The sequence below is a fragment of the Barbus barbus genome, assembly GCF_936440315.1.
Source record: "Barbus barbus genome assembly, chromosome: 12".
Classification (NCBI taxonomy): Eukaryota; Metazoa; Chordata; class Actinopteri; order Cypriniformes; family Cyprinidae; genus Barbus; species Barbus barbus.
In genome coordinates this window covers 30,467,335-30,492,296 of record NC_136740.1, presented here as the reverse complement: position 1 = coordinate 30,492,296, position 24,962 = coordinate 30,467,335, and the positions used below count along the sequence as shown (strand labels likewise).

At 36.9% G+C, this 24,962-nt stretch overlaps 1 protein-coding gene across 2 annotated transcripts in view; it reads left to right on the top strand.

Moving 5' to 3' along the window:
* The first annotated feature begins 2,352 nt into the window (after positions 1-2,352).
* LOC306877752 (protein argonaute-1-like) overlaps positions 2,353-24,962 on the top strand; it is a 65,640-nt gene continuing 43,030 nt past the window's right edge. The window contains exons 1-3 of one of the 2 annotated variants that reach the window (XM_079429696.1): positions 2,353-2,468; positions 2,576-2,760; positions 9,028-9,214. In XM_079429696.1, coding sequence (XP_079285822.1) covers positions 2,736-2,760; positions 9,028-9,214 — 212 coding nt within the window. In that variant the 5' untranslated portion in view covers positions 2,353-2,468; positions 2,576-2,735. The remainder of the gene's footprint in view (positions 2,469-2,575; positions 2,761-9,027; positions 9,215-24,962) is intronic. The other variant, XM_079429697.1, reaches the window with a different exon arrangement.

The following is a 24,962-nucleotide window of genomic DNA, read 5'->3' as shown; positions in this document are numbered from 1 at the left end:
GTCACATCATCAATAAATACAAGAGAACCAGTTCCACTGGCAGCCATACATGCCCACGCCATGACACTACCACCACCATGCTTCACTGATGAGGTGGTATGCTTAGGATCATGAGCAGTTCCTTTCCTTCTCCATACTCTTCTCATCACTCTGGTACAAGTTGATCTTGGTCTCATCTGTCCATAGGATGTTGTTCCAGAACTGTGAAGGCTTTTTTAGATGTCGTTTGGCAAACTCTAATCTGGCCTTCCTGTTTTTGAGGCTCACCAATGGTTTACATCTTGTGGTGAACCCTCTGTAATCACTCTGGTGAAGTCTTCTCTTGATTGTTGACTTTGACACACATACACCTACCTCCTGGAGAGTGTTCTTGATCTGGCCAACTGTTGTGAAGGGTGTTTTCTTCACCAGGGAAAGAATTCTTCGGTCATCCACCACAGTTGTTTTCTGTGGTCTTCCGGGTCTTTTGGTGTTGCTGAGCTCACCGGTGCGTTCCTTCTTTTTAAGAATGTTCCAAACAGTTGTTTTGGCCACGCCTTTTTGCTATCTCTCTGATGGGTTTGTTTGGTTTTTTCAGCCTAATGATGGCTTGCTTCACTGATAGTGACAGCTCTTTGGATCTCATCTTGACAGTTGACAGCAACAGATTCCAAATGCAAATAGCACACTTGAAATTAACTCTGGACCTTTTATCTGCTCATTGTAATTGGGATAATGAAGGAATAACACACACCTGGCCATGGAACAGCTGAGAAGCCAATTGTCCCATTACTTTTGGTCCCTTAACAAGTGGGAGGCACATATGCAAACTGTTGTAATTCCTATACCGTTCACCTGATTTGGATGTAAATACCCTCAAATTAAAGCTGACAGTCTGCAGTTAAAGCACATCTTGTTTGATTCATTTGAAATCCATTGTGGTGGTGTATAGAGCCAAAAATGTTAGAATTGTGTCGATGTGTGGACAAGGACGGGAGGGAGTTCAGCTTCCTGACAGCCTGATGTATGAAGCTGCCCTTGCTGTATTGTTTCTATTATTTTCTCGTAATAATGATAAACTTTCTCGAAATAATGACTTGCTAGGCATGCTAGCAACATCTGCTGGTCAAAGCCATGCAGGAACACCGCAAACATTGCTTGTTCTGTAATCTAAAGCTGTATAATCATTAAATAACGATTTCAGATAAATGATCTGCATGTAGTCTTTTGTTACTCTGCCAGACAATGAAGTTCATGGCTTCAGATATAGAGGAATATATTCCAACAAAAATCACACACATTTTATGAAGAAATGAAAGCCATTACACATATAAACTTAACGAACAGATGTTGATTTTGATGATTTGTTAGTTTTTATTAGCTGTCACTTTCATGCATCACATGCATAAGCCCACAATGTTTATACAGTAGCCCAATCTCCTCTCGCTAGCTCAAAGCGTAGTTCTTCGTTACCACAGCAATCGCTTGATCTTCAGCATCCCACACCGCTTCTTGCAGGACATGTGAATGTGAAAAATGCTTAATGTGGCTTAAAGTACAATGACTAATTCAGGATACAGTATTATTGATCATGCATACAGGCAAGCATAAGAACCCAGAATTTGAACACAACACCCAAAGTTGCATGCTAAGCGCTTTCCTATAGAAAACAGTTATAGAAAATGCTGAATAAGAGTTGCTGTTTTGCGTTGCATTCATATTTTGGGTCCACCTGAATGCCTCTATACAGTATGCATGATCATTAAGTTATGTACTGAATTTGGTTCAATCTGTCTTTGTACTTCAAAGACAGATTGGACGGGAGGGAGTTCAGTTTCCTGACAGCCTGATGTATGAAGCTGCCCTTGCTGTATTGTTTCTATTATTTTCTCGTAATAATGAGAAACTTTCTCGAAATAATGACTTGCTAGGCATGCTAGCAACATCTGCTGGTCACTTCACATCACATACAATAAATAAATAAATGTTATAGGTCTTAATATTTTACTTGTGTATAATATTAAAGTGTAAACATATGAGCATTGCACAGAATAAACAGCCTAGTTGTTTGTTTTAAGCTTACAATTTTATTTATAATTTATTTATAATCACACATATAATAACTATACATTTAATATGTTTGCAAATATTTAAAGTATAAGTTTTTTTTTTTTTTTTTTTTTAATAATCCATGTAGTGCACTTAAGTTTAGGAAGCTGTTTCGCAAACCGCTACACTGAAAGGGGTCAGCATGTAGCCTAGTCTATAGTGCGTAGTATGCAGTATGCTGTCATTCTGTGAATGAATGAATGAATTGGGATTTTCAAGCGCACACTAGAGGGCGAGCACAAAACAGACCATCTACAGTCAAGAATCTCAGCAGTGGGAGGAGAAGAAGAAGAAGAAGAAGAAGCAGAAGCGCTCTCGGTCTGTGGGGGGTGACGGAGGGGTCGAGCGTTTTTGTTCCGCTGGTGGGTCCTGCTTAAACGGTGAGCAGGAGGCACAACAACCCAAACCAGAGCAGCCCGACCCGGATAGAGCCTGGAGGAGCGGGTCGTTACGGATCGGAACTAAGGCGCTTTTGTTTCTCTCTCAGCTCCTGCGGGTTTGGGGGGCTCCAGCAGCGGCGGCGGAGACGATCCCGCTCGCCCAGGGAAGGAGGCTGGAAGTCGGGGACGCTTCCAGCCTGCAGGGCCGGGCGCCGTGGCGATTGAGCATCCGGAATTTGGTGAACCCTTTGTGGCTCAGTGGATGGGATGGAGCCGGGACCATCTGGCGCTGGTGGGTTCGGGATCTTATAAGTTGTTTCGAATGTTCGAATGTTTCCGCGGGATGTTATTGCTACACATTGTATCATTTCATAAGGATACATTGTAACATTCCGTAATGACACATTGTAACAGTCTTTTAGAATGTTCACTACTAGGTGAGACCTGGAAGTTAATGTAAAGGTGTACGATAGTTCATATGTGCTTAAGGGGAAAATAATGCAGGGAATCAGGGAGATTGTCACAGGTCAGGGGTCGTGGGAAGACATGAGGTTGAAGCCCGCCTTCAGCAGATGCAGCAGGGGAAAGTGACCCCCAGGGGTCTTTATTGATCCTGCTAAAATGTGGCTCAGTCCAATGTTACCAATTTCACTTCCATTAACAGTATAAATGCACGAGACTCTGCGGCATACGACCAGATAAATGATTTATATTAGGAGGGATAAAAGCTGCCTGGCTGCTGCTGTGGGTTTTGGGAATATGATTTTATTTAATTTTACAAACATTTAATGGATAAATTATGAACTGTTTCAAAGGATGCCTATAAAGCAGATAAAGAAAAGTGTCAGTTTGACCTAAAGTTGCACTGGATGTGTAAAGCTGTGTGAAATGGTTAAAATGATTTCTGATCATGGAAAATAAGAAACAAACCATGTCAAATTCTAGTAAAACAATAAAATAAATACAAATATTTGTGTTCCACTTCACAAGTTTTTTATGTTAAAGTGTTTACTTGGAGATCAGACTTTCAGATTTAAATCTGAGCCGACAACATTTACAACTAAACTTCTTTCATTGAATTATTTGAGCATCACAACCGAAGCATTGACTCAACCAGTGCTGTGAGTTTGGGGCGGGACTATCTGTTGCTCTGACCAATGGCAGATGGGCAGGATTGTTTGAGAAACCTGTTTGAAACCATTATTATTTTTGCAGACTTTCACTTTTCTGAGGCACTTTTGTCATTGTGATAGCTCTCTTTTAGTTACTTACTGTCAGTAGTTTTGGTTGCGTACAGTATGTATCTCAGACACCCTGGTCATGAAAAGCCCACATTGCTCGAGCAAAACGTGTTGATGTAGTTGTTTGTGTGACTCTGAGGGTGGCCTTTATTAATGAGTGGCAAGGGAAGGGTCACGGGGGCTGTGCACCGGCCAGGTGGCGTCTCTGTGGATCTTGCACACTTCAGTGCGTTATGCTCTTGAGCCCTCAATAGCAGGACATCTGGGACTCCAGACCAAAATATTGGTTCTGTTCCTCTGTCACAGTTCTGCCCACTCCTGCTTTCCTTACTATGGACAGCAGGGCTGATATATAACAAAATGGGTTTTGCAGCCTTTTGATGATATTTAATATATCCTTATATTTATGCATTTGTTCTGAAATGGCTTAAAGAGAGGCGAGAAGAATTGGAATTTTGTTAAAAATCAATGTTTCCTCTGCTTTTCAGTAGATATTGAATCATTTGATATTAAATAATAAATCATTTTGTAAATTTTTTCGGTAACACTTTACAATAAGGTCTTATTTGTTAACATTAGTTAATGCATAAACTAACAATGAGCAATATATTTTACTGAATTTATATTAACCTTGTTAAATGTTAATATAACATTACATTGAACATTATATATGTAATATACAAAATATGTATAAAAATACTTGTCAGTTCACATCGCATTATGAATGTTAACTGATATAACTTTGATCTTAAAAATGTTACTAAGGTTAACTAGATTAATAAATGATTAATAAATAAAAATGTTCATGTCCGATCGCTTTTGAAAATTAAGATTAATTAATGCTGTAGATGTTTAGTTAACTTTATTGTAAAGTGTTAAAATGCAGAAACTTCCATGAAAGAGTTTTGAATTGATTCATTGAAATGAACAGTTTGAACTGATGCAACGAAATGAATCAAGTTCTAACAAGTTTAAATTGCATTAAAATAGTTGTCATGTTTACATTAATTTAATATATGATATTATATTGATAAATATATTGTAAATGTTGAATTTATTTGGCTGAAGAAGCTGATATAGAGCTGGACTACAGCATTTCGTTAATATAATGGGAAAAGCGCTCAATATTCCCAATGATGCTTAGCCTTATATCAGCAGCAAATATGTTATGTACACATCTATATATAGCTATCTATCTATATGTATGTATATCTATCAGCCAGCCCTAACAGAGAGCCGCCATTGTTTACTGGTTTCTTGAGATCTGGCTCCATTTCTAGCCATCTGCCGCTGCCTGCATTCGCTCTGCTGTAGGAACATAGAGTTTGCCATTGATCAAGACTTAGCAGAGTATATATCCTGCAGAAAAAAGCGTACGAGAGTTCTCCGAAGCGCCTCTTAAATCATAGGCGAGCTATAAAGCGGGCCGGGAAGGATAAGATTGATGACCTTGTCTCTGCGTAATGTCGAGGTGCTCGTTGACACTATACGATGAATAAGGCCAAGGTCCAGCTCTCCCAAAACCCCCACGTATCCCTGGTCTCCTGATCTCCATGACAATGTGTGTTGCTGTGCGGTTGCTATGGAGAGGCTGGGAATGTTTTGGGGCCCCTGTGTTTGTGTGTGCTGATGTGGAGGCGAGGGGGGCTCCTCTGATCTGGCTCCCCCTGTTCAGGAAGGAGGGCAGCTGGGGTCTTTATGACAGAGGGAGTGTTCTTCATGGGCAGAGAGGTTAAAGGCATCAACACTTCGAGATGGAGATTTTACTTTGGGCAACAAAACTGGTTATCATAATGTTAACGTGTGTAATTTCTGTGCCACTAGCGTCACCGACATGAATTGCAAAATGACTGTTTTCAAACTTGTGACCCTGGACCACAAAACCAGTCATAAGGGTCAATATATTGAGATTTATGCATCATCTGAATGTTGTTAGGATATGACAATATTTGGCCGAGATACAACTATTTGAAAATCTGGAATCTGAGGGTGCAAAAAAAATCTAAATATTGAGAAAATCGCCTTTAAAGTTGTCCAAATGAAGTTCTTAGCAATGCATATTAGTAATCAAAAATTAAGTTTAGATATATTTACAGTAGAAAATTTTCTAAATATCTTCATGGAACATGATCTTTACTTAATATCCTAATGATTTGTGGCATTAAAGAAAAAATTTATAATGGTTTTTATTAAATTTGACCTAAACTAAATGAAAATGAGATGATTTAAGCTTTTTTAAATATATGAATCTACTTAAAGTTTATTTTATTTAAAGTAACGAAAGTTTGTTATGGATTTAGTTTTAGCTAACTATAATTGAAACGAGAATGAGAAAAAAGAGAGAGAATAAAATGCACAAAAATACCAAACATTTTGTTTAGTATGATTCAATTTCATATACACTAGACACAAGAATATTAAAAATGATTACCATGGTACAGGCTTGACAGTTTTGCTTTCTAAACATCTTCATAATGTTTATGATTTCTTGCAGTTGGTGATTGACTGTCTGCTCAAACCATATTTTGCTTCATTGCTAGTGTATTTCTGTGTATTAGTATTAGTTTTGAGGGTGAGGGCCTGTCACACAGCCGTTGACATCTGTCTAATTTGACTAGCAAAGTGACAAATTAATTTCCGGCAAAACAAAGTAGAGTTTGATTGGACACATGACCTTTAACAACAACAACAACACACATGGAAGGTGTTTTCACCTCCATTTTAAATGTTGATAAGTCTGTTTATTTTGCTATCCTATCTGTACGTGATTATATGGTTATTCATATGTTATTGTTTATTACACAACATCACTCCTGGAGTCAAAGACACATGCAGTGATGTGAGAATACAGAGCAGGACGTGTCCCAAACAATGCAAGACAATGCAGAACTTTGGGGCTTTAAACTAAAGCCGAAGCTTTTTTATTAAGAGTTTATGGTTGCCAATAACAACCTACTACATTAATATAGTATTAATCTGAAGTTCATTAATGTCACCCAGTCAGAATTTAGAGTCTGTTTTAAAACATCAGGTTGACATACCAATTCTGATATGATATCAATGCACATTATATTATTACTACACTATATTTATTTTTTTGTGTTTGTGTAGAAGTCAGCATCTTCCACATCTTGTTTAAATATGGCAAAAACACTAGAAAAGTGTGAAAAGTTTTGGAAATCATCTGTGCTGCTTGCTCTGATTATTGAATGATGGTCAGAATGGCTGTCGATTGCACACTAGATTTGAGTTCACTCTTAAGTATACTTTTACCCTCATCCTCCTTTATTTATTTTTTTGTGACATTTAAAAAAAAAAATTATTTAAAAGGCAAACGGTACAGTAAAAGAAACAAACAAAAAAAACATACATGAATACAAAAACAACAATGGACTGCATGATTGTACGAGGAGAAAAGAGCAAACAACTGAACCACAAACAACAGAATGATCTGTTAGGATCAGGGAGAATTACTTTCCATAAAGGGATGTACAGGCAATTCTGTCAGCATTATCACCATTTCTGTCGAAAATGGAAAATTTCTTCAAACAGTTATGAAAACACCTTTAGTTCCATTTTCAGCCGCAGCCATGAACATCATCCATCCACAAATGAGCTTCCTGGATCAAAGCAATGTCGTTGCAATGTCTTTTTTCGTTGCAGTAGTTGTAAAAAAAACTTGTAAGTTTATGGGGGCCGTTTAAACCATTGACATTACAACTTATTATATTAATTTCAGTTATTACTAGCAAACAAATAAGTGAACTGAACAAATGAGAGAAAGTTATACCACCGCAAATTAATTAAATCAAGTCTGCCTTTAAAAACCCACTAACATAAAGAAAACCCACCCCATAAAACTTTTACAGACTGGGGTGAAAGTCTGGTTGTTAGTGGTGTATAGGTTTATAGTGTTTTTTTACTTCATTGTTGTATGTCTGTATTTATGTAGCACCGTTTGGTTCTTTAGAACACCACCATTAGCCCTATTATAAGAGAACAGAATAACTTCGAATTCACACGAGTGATAAAGTGGGGTTAAAAAAAATAAAATAAATTATGTATACTTTCCATAACGAGGAAACAAACATAATTGCATTGAAAACTGTACATTAGTGATACCAAGTTTCCTAGCTTACATGAATAACTGCCAGTAGACGTCTGTCACATGAAGATCTAGATCAGTAAATCAGAATTTGAGTCACTCAGTATCATCAAACCCTTATGCCACGTCCATCCCAGGAGAATGAGGAGCGGGAATGGAGCTCAGGAGTTGACGCGCTTCGTCCGGTGAGTGCATTAGTTTGGTCTCACCGTGTTTCATGACGATCTTCAGAGTAGCTGGATACTGAAGAATGATCTGCAGATCTGCCTATTACAGTTCCTTCCGTATTGCTCTGAAGGAGCTCCGCTTCTTTGCCGTCGCGGGAGAGAAGTCGGGGAAGAAGCTCAACATCGCACCGTCACCCACTTTCACAGGACCGCGGCGTCTTGCTTCATTTAGAATCAAATTCCTGTCGTTGTAGCGTAACAGTTTGAAGAGAAACACTCGCGGTTTGGAGTGATCCCTTGACGCTCTGGAGTAAACTCGATGCGAGCGTTCGATCTCGATATCTCTGCCCTCAAGTGATGAGATCCAGATCGGCTGACCGTTTCAGAAAGCCGATCGGGTCATCCTTTTCGGCCCCTTCAGGTAGTCCCAGCAGGCGGAGATTACTGTGTTTGCTGCGGTCCTGTAGATCAGTCACCTGCTGCTCGAGGGCATCCAGACGGCCGGTGTGTAGTCATGTGAGAGGCGAATTCGGTGTGCATTGCTGCTAATTCAGCCTTCAAAATGTACCCAAATCATTTTATAGTGATCGCCATATTGTCTTCTATGTCTGCTGGTTTTGTTTTCTTCTTAATTGGTGAGGATGATGGTGAAAGATAAGCGAGTTTCTGACTGTGTGACATCTCCAGACCAACAACAAATGTTAAAAACTACCCCAAATGTAAAAAAAGGCGACGAACAACAGTAAAAGACGGTAATATATACAGAGCTCAGCTAATGTGCGACTTGCCTCATGAAAGGGTCATGTGACCCCCCCCCCTTTTTTCAGTTTTTGCCTTCCCACCCCCTTCCCATTTTAGTCACCATCCTCTTTGTTTCTTTCCCCTGCTTTTGTCCCGTTTCCATACACACTCCTGTCACCATATCTCTAGTCCCATAATCCCCCAAACTCCCCCTGAACTCCTCTTTTCACCGTGTCTCGCTCTTATAACCTCCTGTCTGCTTAATGACCTTTCTCTCTGTCTGTCTGTCTGTCTCTCGTCCACAGTGCCCATCGGGCCGTACCCCCCACCCCTGCAGCAGGTGTTCCAGGCACCCCGCAGGCCGGGCATGGGCACCGTCGGCAAACCCATCAAGCTGCTTGCCAACTACTTTGAGGTGGAAATCCCAAAAATGGATGTGTACCACTATGAAGTGGACATCAAACCTGATAAGTGTCCTCGACGGGTCAACAGGTAAATGCCCCTTCATCTCAAACGTCCACAATCATTCCTACAGCTGTCATGTATATGTGGATGTATATACGTATGTATGTGCAGTCATGGCCAAAAATATCGGCACCCTTGGTAAATATGATCAAAGAAGGCTGTGAAATTTATCTGCATTGTTAATCCTTTTGATCTTTTATTTTAGGCGGCTGCATATATGAAAAAAACCCACCTGACCCTAAAAAATTCTAACAAAAGGTTTCTCAGTTGTTTTTTGTAGTATTAGGTGTCCTTAACAACATTCTAAAAGTTTACCAAAGTTTGACCACTAGAAAGGTGTAATTTTCAAGATGGTGTCCAAGATGGGCAGGAAGCCCTTAAAATATCCTAACTCCTTCATTATTTGACCTAGCCAAGTAATCTTGGTGTCTAACCCCATGTTTTCTTGGTCTATGAATCCATTGGACTTGTCTAAATTGCACTGACATGATTACATACTTATGGAATACATGATTTTGTGAGATTACTGTAAGGTTTTATCATTGTTTGGGGTGAACCAGAGATGTAAACGATTTAGCCTATGTCATGTAACTCCTACTCAGTAAGTGGTTTTGGACACACACCCTTTTTTTTGCTAAAACACAGACTTGACATTCAATGTAAAAGTTATTGCGCCCAAAAGTAACTTAAATTGGAGTTGTATAACTTTGATCATAAATAACTCTGAATTAGCCCGAACAGAGGCCTGTGTGTGAACCCTCTAAAATGGTCACTCATTTCAATTTGAATAAGGTAATACATATGTAATGCATCCTCTATAGATGTTTTGAGTATAAAGGTGGCATTATACTTATCCCAACAAAACTAAATTCACAATTTTCAGGAATTCAGAAGATGGTGGAAGAGAATACTGACATTTGATATTTCTTGTCTCATTGAAATGTTGTTGGCAGCACAGTGTATACCATTTTGCTCAAACAAAATTCATCCTTGACTACTTAAACCACCCACCCCTCCACCAAGATTTCTAACACATGAAAAAGGCCAACAATGTGTGAGTGTGTTAAGAGAGGATGACATTGTTGAATTAGCTTGAGAAAAAAGTACACTCCAAATGCAATTTTGACCATGAGTCATGTTGTTGTAAACCAAGAAACTTGCCCCATTTGCTGTAAAAACTTAAGAGATGGCTCTGATGTGGTTGAGGTTCATCAGAAGGGAGCTGATGGAATCAACAATGCAAGTGTACAAAGAGACGACAACGTACACATTTCCGCTGGTGAAATAATACACTCAAAATGTTGACAGAAGTACATAAATAAAAAAGACATTAAAATCCAACAAGATAATAAATCTGAGCCACCAAAAAGAAGTACCAGAGAAGCAACTGGTCCTTTCAACAGCCAAACTGATTGTCTTTTCTGTGGGACTACGATAACACATGGAAGTAAAGACACAAGTAGTGTTAAGAGTCCATTCTTGAGTGTTGTGACAATCGTGCAGATCAATGGGCTTTCACTGGATTGGAAAGGAAGACATGAACACAGTGGATTGTGTTGGTGAACAACCGGTTCCTGCCAGTTATGACCAGTAAGACTGCTGCCCCAGAAAGCCTCCTGCAGATGATCCACTGTAATTGCACAACTGCCTGCCGAACACAACGGTGCAGTTGCAGGGCATATGGACTACCGTGCATGCCTGCATGCTTTACCCCTTTTCCACCAAAGCAGTTCCAGTGCTGGTTCGGAGCCAGAGCCTAGTTTCGAACCGGTTCTTAGTTTTTTCGACACCCAAAGCACCAGCTCCGAACCAGTAAAAGCGGTTCGTAAGTAGCACCTAAACATTGCTGGGCTAGAAGGAAGAACCGCTTGCGTCAGGGGCTGGGGGCGGGGTTACTGTGACCAACAAGACGAACAGAAACTTGGACCGCCATATTTGAAATAGCAGCTATACGCTAACACGTTTGATTCGCCGTGTTTGGATGCTGATGTAGGTTCGCAAAGCCATTCGGTGCGAGGCATATCGGGGTGCTGCGGGAGCGACTGGAAAGCAGACGGCTCTTTATGCTTTTGGATCGCTCTCGCGGTGCTTAAGTGTGTTGTATGCCGAGCGATCGATCGATCTGCATGGCGCTGATGCACCTTGAACAAGCCTGTTGTGCCGCGCTAGTGAACCGAAACATGAAACGTATTGTGACGTAAGACCTGGCTCTGTATTGCTCTCTAGCCTGTGGAAAAGCAACCGGTTCTTAAAGGGTTCGCCAGTCGAACCAACTAAGAACCGGCAATAGCACTGGCTCTGAACTAGCACCTGGAACTGCTTTGGTGGAAAAGTTTTTTACAGTTTTACAGTTTTTTTTTACTAATTTTACAGTACCACACAGTTTTAATGAATTTATTCTTTATTGGAATCTAAACAATTATTATGAATTATGAGTTATGAACCACAGAAACCACCAACACTAGGCAAAACAATATGAGAAAGGAGAAATATGCAATTACTTAAGGGGAATTGTACTTATTTTTCGCATAAATATGCTTGTAACCAATTGATTTAATATATAATTGTACTTGTAATCACTTATCTATAATGCAAATATGCTAATTAGAATATTACATGGCCAAAACATGTATCAGGCACCAGTATTCCTGGTCTAGGAGGAATACAAAGGAGTAATGGTCATTTTAAGGACCTGACAGCCGCCATTTTGAAAATGGGGCCTTTCTTGGAGTCAAACTTTGGTAAACTTTTAGTATGTTTTTAAGTACATCTGATACTACTGTAAACCACTGAGAAACCTTTTGTTAGAATTTTTTTGGGGTCAAGCCATATTTGCAGCTGACTATTTAAAAAATTCACAAAAATCTAACCTTTCATTGGATAATAAGAATTTAAAATGGGGGGAAATATCATTATGAAATCAATGTTTTTCTCTGATACACATTGGCCATAATTAACGGCACCCTTTTATTCAATACTTTTTGAAACCTCCATTTGCCAGTTTAACAGCTCTAAATGTTCTTCTATAATGCCTGATGAGGTTAGAGAACACCTGACAAGAGATCAGAGACCATTCCTTCATCCAGAATCACTCCAGACCCTTTAGATTCACAGCTCCATGTTGTTTCTCTTCAGTTCACCTCACTCATTTTCTACAGGGTTCAGGTCAGAGGACTGGAATGGCCAGCAGAAGCTTGGTTTTGTGCTCAGTGACCCATTTTTGTGTTGTTTTTGAGGTTTGTGTTTGGATTATTGTCCGGTTGGAAGATCCAAACATGGCCCATTATAAGATTTCTAACAGAGTCAGTCACTTATTGATTTTTTATCTGTTGGTATTTGATAGAATCCATGATGCCATGTGTCTGAACAAGATGTCCAGGACCTCCAGCAGAAATATAGGCCCACAACATCACAAATACAGCAGTATATTTCATTGTACACATGGGTACTTTTTATCCCTGTGTTCACCAAACCCATCTGGAGTGTTTGCTGCTAAAAAGCTCATTTTTTAGTTTCATCTGACCATAGAAGCCAGTCCCATTTGAAGTTCCAGTCGTGTCTGATAACTGAATATGCTGGAGTTTGTTATTGGATGAGCTAGGAGAATTTTTCTTGAAACCCTCCCAAACAACATGTGCTGATGTAGGTGCTGTTTGACAATTTAAAAAAAAAAAAGTTTTAAGGTTTAAAGGGGAAGTCGTGGCCTAATGGTTAGAGAGTCGGACTCGTAATCCAAAGGTTGCGGGTTCAAGTCCCCGGCCGGCAGGAATTGTAGGTGGGGGGAGTGAATGTCCAGCGCTCTCTCCACCCTCAATACCACGACTGAGGTGCCCTTGAGCAAGGCACCGAACCCCCAACTGCTCCCCGGGCGCCGCAGCATGGCTGCCCACTGCTCCGGGTGTGTGTTCACAGTGTGTGTGTGTTCACGGTGTGTGTGTGTTCACTGCTGTGTGTGTGTTCACGTTGGATGGGTTAAATGCAGAGCACAAATTCCGAGTATGGGTCACCATACTTGGCCGTATGTCACTTCACTTCACTTCACTTTTCTGACCCCGAGACTCAACTATTTTCTGCAGTTCTCCAGCTGTGGTCCTTGGAGAGTCTTTAGCCACTCAAACTCTCCTTCTCACCGTGCATTAGGACGATATAGACACACGTCCTCTTCCAGGCAGTTTTGTAACATTTTATGTTGATTGGAAATTCTTAATTATTGCCCTGATTTTAACTGCTTTAGCTCTTTTCTTAAAGCCACTTCACTAATTTGCCTATTAGTGAAGTGGTTCTCTATTATCTTTTGCTGCACATCAGAAATATATTCTTTGGTTTTTCTCATTGTGATGGATGATTAAGGGAATTTGTGCTTTGTTTTCCCTCCTATTTATATTTTGTGAAACAGGAAGCCATGGCTGGATAATTTCATGTTCATAATCACCCTGGAGTGCTCAAAATTGTGAATATGTATGGGAATATACTTCAGAGATATTTTACACATAAGAATTTCTAGGAGTGCCAATAATTGTGTCCAACGTGTATTTGAGAAAAAACTTTTTTTTTCATGATGATATTTTCCTCATTTTAAATTCTTGTTATCCAATGAAAGGTTAGATTTTTGTAATAAAAAAAATAAATAAAAAGATCAAAGGATTAAATATAGCTGCAAGCAGCGATGACGGGCCCAAGCCGTCAGCATACGCCACCCCGGTGGCATCGATAAAACGGTGCCCAGCGAGCACACACATCACAGTAACCCTCTGGCAGTTTGGTTTTAAGGGATACGGAAATTAAAGAGTTAATCCAAACCATCAACTCTGTGAAACACACACACACACAGAACAACATATAAAACTTTAAATTCTGTGAAAATATATTTTTCATTGGTAGTTGATGTTAGTTAATGCATTTACTAATGCTAACAAATGAGAAATTATTATAGTTACCAAAAGGTTTTAATGATTTATAAGCATTTTTTAATGATTTATTTTTCCATTAACTAACATGAATAATTTTTTCTAACACAAATGAATAAAGTAAAAAATATATTGTTAATATTTAATGTTATTTGTGAATTAACCAATGTTAAAAAACATTATTTAACTGTTGTTAGTTAACATCATTAATAAATATATACCATTTAATGTTGATCAAAATCAATTCCAAAATGTGTTAATATATTTTTAAATTTTAAAGTTTTATTTTTTGAACATGACTATTTTTCTAATATTAAAAATATTTTGTTCATTGCTAGTTCATTGTAAGTTCATACTATCAATGAAGAATTAACATGCTGTAAAAAATATATTTTTCATTGTTAGTTCACGTTAATTAATGCATTTCCTAATGTTAAGAAATGAGACCTTATTATAAAGTGTTATCAAAATCTTTAATGATTTATAAGCATTTTTTTAAGATTTTAAAAAACAGACCCTCTCTCTCTCTTTCTCTCTCTCACCCAGCTCCTCAATCCACACAGTCACTCACACAGTCACTCACAGCCCACCCCACCCCCACCCCTCACTCAGATGCAGTGACAGGAGCTCTCACTCAGAAGCATTGAAACAGCTCTCTGATAGTTTTTAAATTTTCTCCTCTGCATAGTGTATTGTAAATTCATGAAATTAATCACATATCCTCAGACTGTATTGTTCTGTGTATGTAATTTTTTATGAAGTGGTTGGAAGCTGTTCTTAAAAGATAAAAAAAAAAAAAAAAGTTTTCTCTTTTTTACTGTAACTTTAATAAATTGCCATTAAATCATCGTTCAAGATATCCTAAATCCGTCCGCAATTTAGCATCTTCAGTATTTTGTCATCATGAGAAAAAATGTTTGGTGTGATTTCCGTGTTTTTGCTTTGAGGAGTATGAATTTGTTTACAGCCCTTTAAAAAAAAAAAAAAAAAAAAAAACACATTAAAAAAAAAATAGCCGATTTCCTGTTGGTCGTAGCTAATGACTGTAAATTAGAAAGTTGTCCGGCTTAATATGAACAATTTATGTACCGAGTTTGGTGTCTGTAGCTATCATTATATATATATAAACATTAATAATTATATACCATTTAATGTTGATCAATATTAATTCCAAAATGTGTTAATATATTATTAAATTTTAAAGTTTATCTTTTGAACATGATTATTTTTCTAACATTAAAAAGATTAATAAATGCTTTTAAAAAAATTGTTCTTTGTTAGTTCATACTATCATGGAAGAATTAACATGCTGTAAAAATATATTTTTCATTGTTAGTTCACGTTAATTAATGCATTTCCTAATGTTAAGAATTGAGACCTTATTATAAAGTGTTATCAAAATCTTTAATGATTTATAAGCATTTTTTAAAGATTTAAAAAAACAGACCCTCTCTCTCTCTTTCTCTCTCTCACCCACTGGCTCAATCCACACAGTCACTCACACAGTCACTCACACCCCACCCCACCCCCACCCCTCACTCAGCTGCAGTGACAGGAGCTCTCACTCAGAAGCAGTCTAACAACTCTCTGATAGTTTTTTAATTTTCTCCTCTGCATAGTGTATTGTAAATTCATGAAATTAATCACATATCCTCACACTGTATTGTTCTGTGTATGTAATTTTTTATGAAGTGTTTGGAAGCTGCTCTTAAAAGAAAAAAAAAAATCTATTTTTTACTGTAACTTTAATAAATTGCCATTAAATCATCGTTCAAGATATCCTAAATCCGTCCGCAATTTAGCATCTTCAGTATTTTGGCATCATGATAAAAAATGTTTGGTGTGATTTCCGTGTTTCTGCTTGGAAGAGTATTAATTTGTTTACAGCCCGTTTTTTTTAAAAACCCACATTAAAATAAATATAGCCGACTTCCTGTTGGTCGTAGCTAATGACTGTAAATTAGAAAGTTGTCCGGATTAATAAGAACAATTTATGTACCGAGTTTGGTGTCTGTAGCTAAAACTAACCCCCCCATTTTTGACAAAAGGTGGCGCTATAGAGTGCCTCTTCCACGCCCGTTTATGAGCTTTTTCCAGTGTCTAACTATCATTAATACTGATATGTGTGTTGAGTTTCATGACATTCTAAACATGTTATCTGCCTCAAAATCACCAGAAACGAATTTTCAACTTTGACACGTTGCCATGGTAACATAATTTTAGATATCAATATTCCTTTCACAGTTTTACATCGGCCGTGTTTTGACATTATTCTGGTGAAGTTTGAAGCAAATCGAGTAAAAATAAGATGCTGAATTCAAAGCATTTTGAAAACGACACACTTCCTGCAGCCAGTTGGTGGCGCTATAACTTTCAGTCATAATAGTCACATCTATCCGATCGGCATCATACAACGAACAAATCACTGAAGTTTGATCTACATCATACAATGTATGTGGACGTTATTAGGCATTTCCTGGGTCTCATTTTTCGCCATAACTTCATCGCCTCGCCACGGGCAAACCGTTCGACATATCAAAAATATCTTCGCAATTTAGCGTCCCCAATATCTTGAGATCATGTTCACCGAGTTTGGTGGCAATCGTATGGAAATCCTCAGAGGAGTATATCAAATTCCAGAGCATGCGCTTTTTAAACAGCCCTGAATAGCCGACTTCCTGTTGGGCGGAGCCTAAAACATGCAGCGTGAAAGTTGTTCAGCTCAATGAGTTCTATATGTGTACCAAGTTTCATATGAATACGTGCAAGTATGTGTGAGCTATACATCAAGCTTTCTGACAATTTTGCAGGGGGCGCCGTAGAGCCCCTGTGCCACGCCCGGGTCCCAGCCTCAGCGGCGTCCTAATGGCCGCAGGTTCCAACGTGCGTGCCAATTTTCAAGAGTTTTCGGGCACGTTAAGGCCCCCAAAAGTACCCGGATAGTCGAAATAAAAAATAATAAAAAAAAAAAAAAAAAAATAAATATAGCTGCGAGCAGCGATGACGGGCCCAAGCCGTCAGCATACGCCACCCCGGTGGCATCGATAAAACGGTGCCCAGCGAGCACAAGCATCACAGTAACCCTCTGGCAGTTTGGTTTTAAGGGATACGGCAATTAAAGGGTTAATCCAAACCATCAACTCTGTGAAACACACACACACACAGAACATATAAAACTTTAAATTCTGTGAAAATTTATTTTTCATTGGTAGTTGATGTTAGTTAATGCATTTACTAATGCTAACAAATGAGAAATTATTATAGTTACCAAAGCTTTTAATGATTTATAAGCATTTTTTAATGATTTATTTTTCCATTAACTAACATGAATAATTTTTTCTAACACAAATTAATAAAGTAAAAAATATATTGTTAATATTTAATGTTATTTGTGAATTAACCAATGTTAAAAAACAACATTATTTAACTGTTGTTAATTTACATCATTAATAAATATATACCATTTAATGTTGATCAAAATCAATTCCAAAATGTGTTAATATATTATTAAATTTTAAAGTTTTATCTTTTGAACATGACTATTTTTCTAATATAAAAAATATTTTGTTCATTGTTAGTTCATTGTAAGTTCATACTATCAATGAAGAATTAACATACTGTAAAATATATATTTCATTGTTAGTTCATGTTAATTAATGCATTCCCTACTGTTAACAAATGAGACTTAATTATAAAGTGTTATCAAAACCTTTAATGCTTTATAAGCATTTTTTAAGGATTTTATTGAGATGTTTAAACAGACCCTCTCTCTCTCTCCCTCTCTCTCTCCCCCTCCACACTCACTGAACTCACACAGTCAGTCACCCACCCAGTCACCTACCGCAAACATTAGAAGCACAGAGACAGGAGAACTCTGATAGTTTTTAAATTTTCTCCTCCGCATAGTGTATTGTAAATTCATGAAATTAATCACATATCCTCAGACTGTATTGTTCTGTGTATGTAATTTTTTATGAAGTGTTTGGAAGCTGCTCTTAAAAGAAAAAAAGAAAAGAAAAGTTTTCTCTTTTTTACTGTAACTTTAATAAATTGCCATTAAATCATCGTTCAAGATATCCTAAATCCGTCCGCAATTTAGCATCTTCAGTATTTTGGCATCATAAGAAAAAATGTTTGGTGTGATTTCCGTGTTTCTGTTTGGAGGAGCATGAATTTGTTTACAGCCTGTTTAAAAACAAAACCCACATTAAAATAAATATAGCCGACTTCCTGTTGGTCGTAGCTAATGACTGTAAATTAGAAAGTTGTCCGGATTAATAAGAACAATTTATGTACCGAGTTTGGTGTCTGTAGCTATCATTATATATATATAAACATTAATAATTATATACCATTTAATGTTGATCAATATTAATTCCAAAATGTGTTAATATATTATTACATTTGAAAGTTTATCTTTTGAACATGACTATTTTTCTAACATTAAAAAGATTAATAAATGCTTTAAAAAAATTGTTCTTTGTTAGTTCATACTATCATGGAAGAATTAACATGATGTAAAAATATATTTTTCATTGTTAGTTCACGTTAATTAATGCATTTCCTAATGTTAAGAATTGAGACCTTATTTAATGATTTATAAGCATTTTTTAAAGATTTTAAAAAACAGACCCTCTCTCTCTTTCTCTCTCTCACCCAGCTCCTCAATCCACACAGTCACTCACACAGTCACTCACACCCCACCCCACCCCCACCCCTCACTCAGCTGCAGGCTGGCAGGGAGCTCTCACTCAGCAGTCTAAGAGCTCTCTGATAGTTTTTAAATTTTCTCCTAAGCATAGTGTATTGTAAATTCATGAAATTAATCACATATCCTCAGACTGTATTGTTCTGTGTATGTAATTTTTTATGAAGTGTTTGGAAGCTGCTCTTAAAAGATAAAAAAAAAAAAAAATTATCTTTTTTACTGTAACTTTAATAAATTGCCATTAAATCATCGTTCAAGATATCCTAAATCCGTCCGCAATTTAGCATCTTCAGTATTTTGGCATCATGATAAAAAATGTTTGGTGTGATTTCCGTGTTTCTGCTTGGAGGAGTATTAATTTGTTTACAGCCCGTTTTTAAAAAAAACCCACATTAAAATAAATATAGCCGACTTCCTGTTGGTCGTAGCTAATGACTGTAAATTAGAAAATTGTCCGGATTAATAAGAACAATTTATGTACCGAGTTTGGTGTCTGTAGCTAAAACTAACCCCCTCATTTTTGACAAAAGGTGGCGCTATAGAGTGTCTCTTCCACGCCCGTTTATGAGCTTTTTCCAGTGTCTAACTATCATTAATACTGATATGTGTGTTGAGTTTCATGACATTCTAAACATGTTATCTGCCTCAAAATCACCAGAAACGAATTTTCAACTTTGACACGTTGCCATGGCAACATAATTTTAGATATCAATATTCCCTTCACAGTTTTACATCGGCCGTGTTTTGACATTATTCTGGTGAAGTTTGAAGCAAATCGAGGTAAAAGAAGATGCTGAATTCAAAGCATTTTGAAAACGACACACTTCCTGCAGCCAGTTGGTGGCGCTATAACTTTCAGTCATAATAGTCACATCTATCCGATCGGCATCATACAACGAACAAATCACTGAAGTTTGATATACATCATACAATGTATGTGGACGTTATTAGGCATTTCCTGGGTCTCATTTTTCGCCATAACTTCATCGCCTCGCCACGGGCAAACCGTTCGACATATCAAAAATATCTTCGCAATTTAGCGTCCCCAATGTCTTGAGATCATGTTCACCTAGTTTGGTGGCAATCGTATGGAAATCCTCAGAGGAGTATATCAAATTCCAGAGCATGCGCTTTTTAAACAGCCCTGAATAGCCGACTTCCTGTTGGGCGGAGCCTATGACATGCTGCGCGGAAGTTGTTCGGCTCAATGAGTTCTATATGTGTACCGAGTTTCATATGAATACGTGCAAGTATGTGTGAGCTATACATCAAGCTTTCTGACAATTTTCCAGGGGGCGCCGTAGAGCCCCTGTGCCACGCCCGGGTCCCAGCCTCAGCGGCGTCCTAATGGCCGCAGGTTCCAACGTGCGTGCCAATTTTCGAGAGTTTTCGGGCACGTTAAGGCCCCCAAAAGTGCCCGGATGATTGAAATAAAAAAAAAAAAAAAAAAAAAAATATAGCTGCGAGCAGCGATGACGGGCCCAAGCCGTCAGCATACGCCACCCCGGTGGCATCGATAAAACGGTGCCCAGCGAGCACAAGCATCACAGTAACCCTCTGGCAGTTTGATTTTAAGGGATACGGCAATTAAAGGGTTAATCCAAACCATCAACTCTGTGAAACACACACACACAGAACAACATATAAAACTTTAAATTCTGTGAAAATATATTTTTCATTGGTAGTTGATGTTAGTTAATGCATTTACTAATGCTAACAAATTAGAAATTATTTTAGTTACCAAAGGTTTTAATGATTTATTTTTCCATTAACTAACATGAATAATTTTTTCTAACACAAATGAATAAAGTAAAAAATATATTGTTAATATTTAATGTTATTTGTGCATTAACCAATGTTAAAAAACAACATTATTTAACTGTTGTTAGTTAACATCATTAATAAATATATACCATTTAATGTTGATCAAAATCAATTCCAAAATGTGTTAATATATTATTACATTTTAAAGTTTTATCTTTTGAACATGACTATTTTTCTAATATTAAAAATATTTTGTTCATTGTTAGTTCATTGTAAGTTCATACTATCAATGAAGAATTAACATGCTGTAAAAAATATATTTTTCATTGTTAGTTCATGTTAATTAATGCATTCCCTACTGTTAACAAATGAGACTTAATTATAAAGTGTTATCAAAACCTTTAATGCTTTATAAGCATTTTTTAAGGATTTTATTGAGAAGTTTAAACAGACCCTCTCTCTCTCTCTCCCCCTCCACACTCACTGAACTCACACAGTCAGTCACCCACCGCACACATTAGGAGCGCAGTGACAGGAGATCTCTGATAGTTTTAATTTTCTCCTCTGCATAGTGTATTGTAAATTCATGAAATTAATCACATATCCTCAGACGGTCTTGTTCTGTGTATGTAATTTTTTATGAAGTGTTTGGAAGCTGCTCTTTAAAGATAAAAAAAAAAAAAAGTGTTCTTTTTTACTGTAACTTTAATAAATTGCCATTAAATCACCGTTCAAGATATCCTAAATCGGTCCGCAATGAAGCATCTTCAGTATCTTGGAATCATGTGAAAAAATGTTTGGTGTGAATTTTTGGTTTCTGCTTGAAGGAGTATGAATTTGTTTACAGCCCGTTTTAAAAAAAAAAAAACACATAAAAAAAAAAATAGCCGATTTCCTGTTGGTCGTAGCTAATGACTGTAAATTAGAAAGTTGTCCGGATTAATAAGAACAATTTATGTACCGAGTTTGGTGTCTGTAGCTATCATTATATATATATAATCATTAATAATTATATACCATTTAATGTTGATCAATATTAATCCAAAATGTGTTTATATATTATTAAATTTTAAAGTTTATCTTTTGAACATGACTATTTTTCTAACATTAAAAAGATTAATAAATGCTTTAAAAAAATTGTTCTTTGTTAGTTCATACTATCATGGAAGAATTAACATGCTGTAAAAATATATTTTTCATTGTTAGTTCACGTTAATTAATGCATTTCCTAATGTTAAGAATTGAGACCTTATTATAAAGTGTTATCAAAATCTTTAATGATTTATAAGCATTTTTTAAAGATTTTAAAAAACAGACCCTCTCTCTCTTTCTCTCTCTCACCCACTGCCTCAATCCACACAGTCACTCACACAGTCACTCACACCCCACCCCCACCCCTCACTCAGCTGCAGGCTGACAGGACCTCTCACTCAGAGGCAGGCTGGCAGGGAGCTCTAACTCAAAAGCAGCTCTGATAGTTTTTTAATTTTCTCCTCTGCATAGTGTATTGTAAATTCATGAAATTAATCACATATCCTCAGACTGTATTGTTCTGTGTATGTAATTTTTTATGAAGTGTTTGGAAGCTGCTCTTAAAAGATAAAAAAAAAAAAAAATTATCTTTTTTACTGTAACTTTAATAAATTGCCATTAAATCATCGTTCAAGATATCCTAAATCCGTCCGCAATTTAGCATCTTCAGTATTTTGGCATCATGATAAAAAATGTTTGGTGTGATTTCCGTGTTTCTGCTTGGAGGAGTATTAATTTGTTTACAGCCCGTTTTTAAAAAAAACCCACATTAAAATAAATATAGCCGACTTCCTGTTGGTCGTAGCTAATGACTGTAAATTAGAAAGTTGTCCGGATTAATTAGAACAATTTATGTACCGAGTTTGGGGTCTGTAGCTAAAACTAACCCCCTCATTTTTGACAAAAGGTGGCGCTATAGAGTGCCTCTTCCACGCCCGTTTATGAGCTTTTTCCAGTGTCTAACTATCATTAATACTCATATGTGTGTTGAGTTTCATGACATTCTAAACATGTTATCTGCCTCAAAATCACCAGAAACGAATTTTCAACTTTGACACGTTGCCATGGCAACATAATTTTAGATATCAATATTCCCTTCACAGTTTTACATCGGCCGTGTTTTGACATTATTCTGGTGAAGTTTGAAGCAAATCGAGTAAAAATAAGATGCTGAATTCAAAGCATTTTGAAAACGACACACTTCCTGCAGCCAGTTGGTGGCGCTATAACTTTCAGTCATAATAGTCACATCTATCCGATCGGCATCATACAACGAACAAATCACTGAAGTTTGATCTACATCATACAATGTATGTGGACGTTATTAGGCATTTCCTGGGTCTCATTTTTCGCCATAACTTCATCGCCTCGCCACGGGCAAACCGTTCGACATATCAAAAATATCTTCGCAATTTAGCGTCCCCAATGTCTTGAGATCATGTTCACCTAGTTTGGTGGCAATCGTATGGAAATCCTCAGAGGAGTATATCAAATTCCAGAGCATGCGCTTTTTAAACAGCCCTGAATAGCCGACTTCCTGTTGGGCGGAGCCTAAGACATGCAGCGTGAAAGTTGTTCGGCTCAATGAGTTCTATATGTGTACCGAGTTTCATATGAATACGTGCAAGTATGTGTGAGCTATACATCAAGCTTTCTGACAATTTTCCAGGGGGCGCCGTAGAGCCCCTGTGCCACGCCCGGGTCCCAGCCTCAGCGGCGTCCTAATGGCCGCAGGTTCCAATGTGTGTGCCAATTTTCGAGAGTTTTCGGGCACGTTAAGGCCCCCAAAAGTGCCCGGATGATTGAAATAAAAAAAAAAAAAAAAAAAAAAAAATATAGCTGCGAGCAGCGATGACGGGCCCAAGCCGTCAGCATACGCCACCCCGGTGGCATCGATAAAACGGTGCCCAGCGAGCACAAGCATCACAGTAACCCTCTGGCAGTTTGGTTTTAAGGGATACGGCAATTAAAGGGTTAATCCAAACCATCAACTCTGTGAAACACACACACACAGAACAACATATAAAACTTTAAATTCTATGAAAATATATTTTTCATTGGTAGTTGATGTTAGTTAATGCATTTACTAATGCTAACAAATGAGAAATTATTATAGTTACCAAAGGTTTTAATGATTTATAAGCATTTTTTGATGATTTATTTTTCCATTAACTAAAATTAATAATTTTTTCTAACACAAATGAATAAAGTAAAAAATATATTGTTAATATTTAATGTTATTTGTGAATTAACCAATGTTAAAAAACAACATTATTTAACTGTTGTTAATTTACATCATTAATAAATATATACCATTTAATGTTGAAATCAATGTTTTAATGTTTAAAATCAATTCCAAAATGTGTTAATATATTAAATTTTAAAGTTTTATCTTTTGAACATGACTATTTTTCTAATATTAAAAATATTATGTTCATTGTTAGCTCATTGTAAGTTCATACTATCAATGAAGAATTAACATGCTTTAAAAAATATATTTTTCATTGTTAGTTCATGTTAATTAATGCATTCCCTACTGTTAACAAATGAGACTCAATTATAAAGTGTTATCAAAACCTTTAATGCTTTAAGCATTTTTTAAGGATTTTATTGAGAAGTTTAAACAGACTCTCTCTCTCTCTCTCTCTCTCTCTCTCCCCCTCCACACTCACTGAACTCACACAGTCAGTCACTCACCCAGTCACCTACCGCAAACATTAGAAGCACAGTGACAGGATATCTCTGATAAGTTTTAAAATTTTCTTCTCGCCATAGTGTACTGTAAATTCATGGAATTAATCACATATCCTCAGACTGTCTTGTTCTGTGTTTGGTGTGAATTTGTGGTTTCTGCTTGGAGGTGTATGAATTTGTTTACAGCCCGTTTTGAAAAAAAAAAACACATAAAAAAAAAAAAGCCGACTTCCTGTTGGTCGTAGCTAATGTCTGTAAATTAGAAAGTTGTCCGGCTTAATGTGAACAATTTATGTACCAAGTTTGGTGTCTGTAGCTATCATTATATATATATAATCATTAATAATTATATTCCATTTAATGTTGATCAATATTAATTCCAAAATGTGTTAATATATTATTAAATTTTAAAGTTTCTCTTTTGAACATGACTATTTTTCTAACATTAAAAATATTTTGTTCATTGTTAGTTCATTGTAAGTTCATACTATCAATGAAGAATTAACATGCTGTAAAAAATTATATTTTTCATTGTTAGTTCATGTTAATTAATGCATTCCCTACTGTTAACAATTGAGACTTAATTATAAAGTGTTATGAAAACCTTTAATGCTTTATAAGCATTTTTTAAAGATTTAAAAAAAACAGACCCTCTCTCTCTTTCTCTCTC